The sequence below is a fragment of the Oratosquilla oratoria genome, chromosome 9, assembly GCF_046742065.1.
Source record: "Oratosquilla oratoria isolate Oo_2021 chromosome 9, ASM4674206v1, whole genome shotgun sequence".
Lineage (NCBI taxonomy): Eukaryota > Metazoa > Arthropoda > Malacostraca > Stomatopoda > Squillidae > Oratosquilla > Oratosquilla oratoria.
Window position 1 is genome coordinate 71,365,333 of NC_134785.1, and position 7,466 is coordinate 71,372,798.

General features: G+C 39.2%; 1 protein-coding gene across 5 annotated transcripts in view; it reads left to right on the top strand.

Annotated features, from left to right (window-relative positions):
* The window catches only part of coro (protein coronin), a 51,752-nt gene extending 49,219 nt beyond the window's left edge, over window positions 1-2,533 (top strand). For all 5 annotated transcript variants that reach the window (XM_076190846.1, XM_076190850.1, XM_076190847.1 and 2 more), the window contains one exon: window positions 38-2,533. In XM_076190846.1, coding sequence (XP_076046961.1) covers window positions 38-100 — 63 coding nt within the window. In that variant the 3' untranslated portion in view covers window positions 101-2,533. The remainder of the gene's footprint in view (window positions 1-37) is intronic.
* Window positions 2,534-7,466: the final 4,933 nt, after the last annotated feature.

Sequence of the window (7,466 nt, forward strand, 5' to 3'; positions counted from 1 at the left end):
CAAGTTTTGAGTAATCTTTCTGTATTCATTTTTTCAGGCATCGGAACCCGCAGCATCCAAAGTAAACAACAATGTTGAAATGGCACCAGATGAAGTATAAGTGCTCAAGTAGAATTTAAATGGTGCCCAACTTAAAAAAAGAGTTACTTCAGGTTACTTCTTGCATACAGTATGATAAATCCTTTGCATTTCCTCCATTTAAAATCCAACTTGCCGGTTGATGTTTTATGCGCATAATTGGCTTATTTATATGCATCACTCATGGTTCAGCAAAGGAAAAGGAAGAAGGGAAGCCCATTTACGGGACCTCAGAACTGGTGCACATTTGTATATCAACTGTACATGTAAATAGCTTGTAATTTTGTGTGTTTTGTTAACAGCTCAGCCTGGCACTGGCAGTGGAACATGTGACAGCTGTGACTGTATTATGTACTTAATGGCTGACTGTTCAAGTAACCTGAAACATGGTTTTACATCTGGCCAGCTACATTTGCACATTGTGTAACCATGTTGTTTTCAAAGCCTAGGTTTGAACACAGCAGTGTTGGCCTCAAAGCTGTACTTGCAAAATGTGCACACGACTCGTGCTTTTTCTTATTGGAGATTATGTTGCAGTAATGTTAAGTCAAACTGCAAGGAATTGGATCTCAAGACGCAAGAAGGGATTGCTGCCATTGTTCTCTGGCTGATGTTTGTGCTCATTAGTTCCTATGCTGTGTTGCTTTATTAATTTCCCATACTGGTTCATGTAAGCTGTCAAGGTTGGAGTACATTGAGTAGTTGGCCTTACAATGACTTATATTTCCCACTTGTAGGTATGAAAAGTAAAGGTGTTTCACTGATAAGGGCTTGGTATGAAAGCTTTCAGGTAGAACAAATGTTAGAACATTTAAATTTATGCAAGGTGTTATTTATTGTGTAAAATATTACTGTGTATATGAGGCTTTGCACAAGTTGTGGTATTTTAGATGAAGCCCATTTCCTCGTGTTCTTGTCAATTGAGCACGTTTAGATTGAGGAACATGTGTTCACTCGGTTTTATAGGCCTTTTTTTCATTCGATGTCAAGGAAACGCACACAATCAGCACATTTGGCTACAGAGTAAAGATGGGATAGACTTGTGTCTCTTTCATTGATTTATTGTGTGTGGAATGTGGAGTTCCACCATTGTACAAGCTGGTTGTATTAACTAGTCGTTTGGCACAGTACATACTGTCCATTATAGTGGGATATAGACCAGGTGCAAAGAAAAAATATATATATAAATAAATAAAATAAGTCTATGATCTCATGCTATCAGTGTTTTTGACACAAGCCACTCAAACTTAATTGTAGTTTAGGCCTTGAACAGTGGAGGGCAAGCATCATGTTGACAGAATGTCTGTATATCTGTGGTTGCAGAGCTGCAGTTCAAACATTTCAACTGTGGTCATTGATTTACCATTGTTAAACGTGTACAAGAGACAGATGAAAGTATAAACAAATATATGTTTGTGTATTTAAGAAGTGACTTTGAACCTGTTTTGTACAAATACAAGCCAATATGAATGATGACTATGATACAGTAATCAAGGCCACAAGATTATAGTAAAGTTTTTAAGACAAACTTGCAGGTATCGGATGTCAGGAGTTAGGTTCCTTTGTCACCATTGCTCTCAAGATAGCTGTATGGAGTGCATTCACTTGGTTCATATTTACATTTGTCCCTATCCCATTTCATACTAGGTATGTATGTACATTGTTTCAACTCTCAAATTTTGTTGCCTTGGGTGTGTGTATAGTAATGAGCCAACAATCCTCATCTTTGTTGTCAATTGAAAGTTTGCTAAATGGCGTTTCCCTCCTGCCTCTGTGTAGACCTACAGGATTGACAACAGGCATTAATAATATCTTTACCTTTTTTATTTCTTCACATGTGTCCTTCAAGTGCTAGAGTAGATGTGAAAAAAATCAGTGACATAAAAGCTTTAAAATTAAGTGTGGCCAGCAGGAGAAGAAAGGTATGTTCTGAATTATGCAAGAAAGCAAGGTGAAACTAGAGTGAACAATAATAGTCTTTTATTTTTATTGTACATGTAGTTTCAGTGAATTCTCACTGCCCGTAAATCTGAGATTATTCTCGCAAAGTATGTTTTAATGCTTTGCTGTCACCCTCATCTCACCCTGTTTTACCTGCAGAAAGTTGTGCCATTTTTGATTGCAGTGCCCATGTGAAGAGAGAAAGTCACCTCTTCAACTGATTCCAGGTTAGCTTGTGCAATTTTTATGACTTGTGATCAAGTACAGTGCATGGAATGAGCACCGTGAACGTAAAATGTAGATATGTCCCTATACCTGAAGGGACAGCTAAAGCATTTGTGAACATACTTTGCCTATGTGTTCACAAACCTGAGGATGTTTCATAATGTTAAGCCAGTAGATAAATGGGAACCAGAGATTGGAGGGAAACATCTATAATTTATCAGCAAGCTGTACTGTACTTAATTGCACAAACTTAAGTATTAAGGAATCTGAAAATAAATTTTTTGTAGAACATTTGTATGAATAACCTTGTTACACAAAAATACAGGTATGTGCAAGATATTAAGCAAAATTCCAAGGTTATGTAGTGTTGCCAAAGTGAGAAGTAAGTGAATAGAAGCCTGATGCTCCACTTGTAACATTTTTCCAGCTAGAAGTTTTACCATAGAAATAAATAAATTTAAATTTGTTCAAGCCGTTTCTAATCCACATGGAAAGAATGAGTGAAGAAAGACTAGTAAAAGAGGTATGGAAGGGAGATGTGGAGGGAGTGAACATGAGGGGACGTCCTAGGATGTGGTGGATGGATGGGGTGAAGGGGGCTTTGGGGAAGAGGGGAATGTCTGTTGAGGAAGGACGGAAGAGGACAGAAGACGGGTGAATGTAGAATGGTTGTATATGGATGATATTGTGATTGCATGAGGTGGAATGGGCAGGGGGGATGGGGGGTGAGGTAGTATGTGTGAGCAAAATTTGACGCAGCCCGAAGGGATTTCTCCCCGTCCTCTCCTTTTATGCAATGGGGGGACGGAGAGGGGAGGTTGCCGATTTAATGAAGCGGCCTTGCTGTGGATGTGCTGTGTCTTGCGACACTGCTTCTGACCCAGGGCAGTGGACAAGGTGCAGGGATGACCTGTCATCCAGGAGGTGCTCAGATAAGAGGGAGGGTGGAGGGGTGTGGAGTGTATTCAGGGATGGAATGGGTGGAAATGATTTTATGCCTTTCCCTTTTTGGCTACCTCCCTTGTAAGGGGGAAAAAGCCTTGGTATGTATGTACAAGTAAACAAACAGTATCAAAAGCTTTTTCAAAGCTAGGGACAACATATTGGTGTGGGACAGGTGTTTGCCTCAGTTGGGTCATTCCTTATAAGGGGTGAAAGGGCCTGTAGGTATAAGCATGTATGTAATATTACCTTAAGTGTACATACCTTGCTCACCTCTTAATGTCCACTCCCTCTACTTCTGCCTTCCACACCTCTTTTACTAATCTATCTTCGTTCATTCTTTCCATGTGTCCAAATCATCCCAATACTCTTTCATCAACCTTATCTCCCAACTCCCTTTCCACCCCTACTTTCCTCACCTCATTTCTCACTATCCAGCCTAGTAACCTCTACCATACTTCTCTGGCATTTCATCTGAAACACACTTTCTTATATTCTATGCTTCTGCACCATGCAGTGCTGTCGGCACAGTCGCTCCTCCATACAATCTCCTCTTAGCATTCATGCCCTAATGTCTATTTCTCATTACATTTTTTAATCCCCCAACCAAAACCCTACCTAAGGTTTGGGTCTTTTAATGTGCATGGATGTGGTACAAATGAGAGTAAACGGGAAGAGATAGGCAGTATGTTTGTGAGAAGATGAATGTGTTGGCATTGAGTGAAACTAAGTTGAGAGGGAGGGGCGAGTGTGAGTTTGGTAGAGTGTCAGGAGTTAAGAGAGGAGTGGCTATATTAGTAAGTGGATATGTAAGCATGTGGTGGAGTGGAAGGTTTCTTCAAGGTCAATGTGGATGAAAGTGAAACTGGCATGGGTGATGTATTTACCTAATTGTATTTTACATAGGGAGTGAACATGAGGGGACGTCCTAGGATGAGGTGGACGGATGGGGTGAAGGGGGCTTTGGGGAAGAGGGTTATGTCTGTTGAGGAAGGAAGGGAGAGGACAGAAGACAGGGGTGAATGGAGAATGGTTGTATATGGATGATGATGTGATGCATGAGGTGGAATGGGCAGGGATGGGGGTTGAGGTAGTATGTGTGAGCAAAATTTGACACAGCCCGAAGGGATTTCTCCCCGTCTTCTCCTTTTATGCATGAGGGGACGGAGAGGCGAGGTCGCTGATTTAATGAAGTGGCCTTGCTGTGGATGTGCTGTGTCTTGCGACACTGCTTGTGACCCAGGGCAGTGGACAAGGTGCAGGGATGACCTGTCATCCAGGAGGTGCTAAGATGAGAGGGAGGGTGGAGGGGTGTGGAGTGTATTCAGGGATGGAATGGGTGGGAATGATTTTATGCCTTTTCCTTTTTGGCTACCTCCCTTGTGAGGGGGAAAAAGCCTTGGTATATGTACGTATTTTACGGGACATGAGCTATGCTTGTGGTGACCTGTTTTCGTATCTCTCCTCATCCAATTTATTCTTAAAATCTTGTATAGTTTTGGCACTCACTGTTTCTCTGTTTAGTTTGTTCCAGACATCAATCATTCTGTGTGGGAAGCTATTCTTTTTAAAATCTCTTCTGTAACTGTCCTTCTTTAGCTTCTTTTCGTGTCCTCTTGTTTCTCTTGTCCCATTTTAATGAGTCGTCTCTATCAGAAATTTCCATCCCTTTCATAATTTTGTAAATGGTCTACAAATCACCTCTCTCTCTTCTCTGTTCCAGTGTTGATAGATGTAATTTCTCCAATCTTTGTTTGTATGTCAAATTTGATAGTGTAGGTGCCATTTTTGTTGCTGCTCTTTGATTTTTTTTTTTTTTGTGCTTGGTGACCATAGTGTTGCAGCATACTCTAGTTTAGGTCTTATTAGTGTAACCACTATTTTCTTTACCATTTCTTCATCCATGTAGTTGATGGCCATTGTCATTGATTCTAATAAGTTAAAAGTCTATCCAAATAATTTGACATGTTTATCAGATGTCAAGTCACTTGAGATAATCACTCCCAGGTCCCATCTGAATTGACTTTTTTGACTTCCTTGTTTCCTATTTTATATTGACCCGATATTCTATTTTTACTTTTTCCAAATTCCATTATGCTACATTTCTTAATGTTAAAGTTCATTTCACATCTCTGACCCCATTCCCCTATTTTGTCCAGGTCTTCTTGTAGTGATCTGCAATCTTCTGTGCTTACTCTCTTGAGTAATTTGGCATCATCAGCAAAGAAATTCATGTAACAATGCACTCCCTCATCCATATCATTTATGTACATGCCAAACATTAAAGGAGCCAATACAGTCTTGTGGTACGCCACTTCACATCTTCCCAGTTCGAATTTTTGTCTCTAAGTACCACTCATTTTTCTCTTGCTTAAGAAATCCTTCATCCATTCCAGTAGCTTACCTTGTATTCCTATTATTTCAATTTTATTAACTTTTTATGTGGTACTTTGTCAAAAGCCTTCTGCAAATCCAAGAAGGTGCAATCTGCCCAGCCATCTCTTTCTTGTATTATCTCAATTAATCTCGAGTAAAAACATATTTTATTCTCTTCCAAGTTTGATCCATTTGTTTCTGATAACTTTTTTGCATATTTATGCTACTGTGCTTGTAAGGGATACTGGTCTAAAGTTTGTAGGATCTTTGTTTCCTCCTCTATATGTTGGTACTATGTTCGCATCTTTCCAATCTTGCAACACCTTTCCTTCTTTGAGTGAAGTCTATTATCTTGTATAATTTGTACGTCAGTTCATCTATACCAGTCATTCTCAACAGGGGACAATTTTTGAGCAGGGGGGGGGGGGCAAAAAATGTCACGGGTATTGCTTCTTTCAAATTTTAAGCCTAATATAAAAGCTCTAGCAGCGAAGCACCAGGCCCAAGGATCTCATTAAAACACAATGCGAGTAAAACATTTTAAATTAGTTTATCAGTTGCAATAATTTTTATTTTCCAATTAAGGGAGGCAATTTTTTTTTTTTTTCCCCCCAATTGAAAAAGGGGGTGATATGGCTAAAAAGGTTGAAACCCTGATCTATACACTTTCAATATCCAATTTGCAATTACATCCGGTCCATGCGATTTCCTAACATCTAGGTTTTTTATTTGGTCTCTCATTTCTTTCTGTGTCACCTTTATTTCTTTCATTTTAGGGGATCTTTCTTGTCCATCTTCCCAAATTTGTGAGCTCTCAATTGTAAAAGACCTGAAATGTGTGATCATAACTTCTGCCATTTCTGTGTTGTTATATTTATATATTTTTCATGAAAGTGGCAGTTGCCAACAAGACTGACGAGTTAAACACCATATGAGGACGGAGCCTTTATTTGTACAATGTTTCGCTTACTACAGCTTTTTCAAGTACGATACTTGAAAAAACTGTAATAAACAAAACGTCGTACAAATAAAGGCTCCGTCCTCATATGGTGTATAACTTGTCACTTATATATGTTTGCCATTTGGAAGTCTTTTCTCTTTTCCAGGCTTTGTCTCTTCTGTTTTTAGCCACACTGCACCTTTTGTTATACCAACACTTTATATGAATCTCTTTTTGCTTCTTCTTTGGTACATAGTTATCAATTCCTTCCTTGTACTTTCTTTGAATGTTCCATTTGTCTTCCATCTTTGTTTCTTCTTTGGCGAATTTATCCCAGTTTGTTTTGGAAAAACTTTGTTTTACAAAATCCGTTTTGTTGTACATTAATCTTCTCCAAGTTTATCATTCCTTCCTACATTTTTTTTTAATTTAAACTATTAGTACATGGTCACTTTCCAATATCTAGTTTCAACAGTTCCTCATTGTTTCTATATCTAGTATTTTCCTTAACCCATTGTGTTAAGGTGTATTCGATGGTCATATCCAGTAGAATGTTGTTCTCCCCATTTTGCTATCATTTCTTCCCAGATTATATCCTTTGCATTAAAATCACCCACAATTACTATGTTACCACCCGCTTTCAGTAAATGGGTCTTTTGTAAGTGCCTATGGGCGTCCCACCACTCGCTACTCATCTTTTATTTCCTCCTGTCTTCCTTGTTCCACACACTGACTCCCTCCTTGAAACATCCCCATTCCTCCTCCACTCTTCTCTCAGCTTCTTTACTACTTATTTTCTTCTTCATTTAAGCAGTCTACTCTATCTCCCTACCTTCTGTCCGTTTCCTCTCTCCACTCTCAACTTGACTTTCACCAAAAAAATTATCTGACGTTCCCACTCTCTCCCCTCAGACTACATACATCCAAAACTCTTTGTACTCTTCTCCAAGCTATCACTATATAG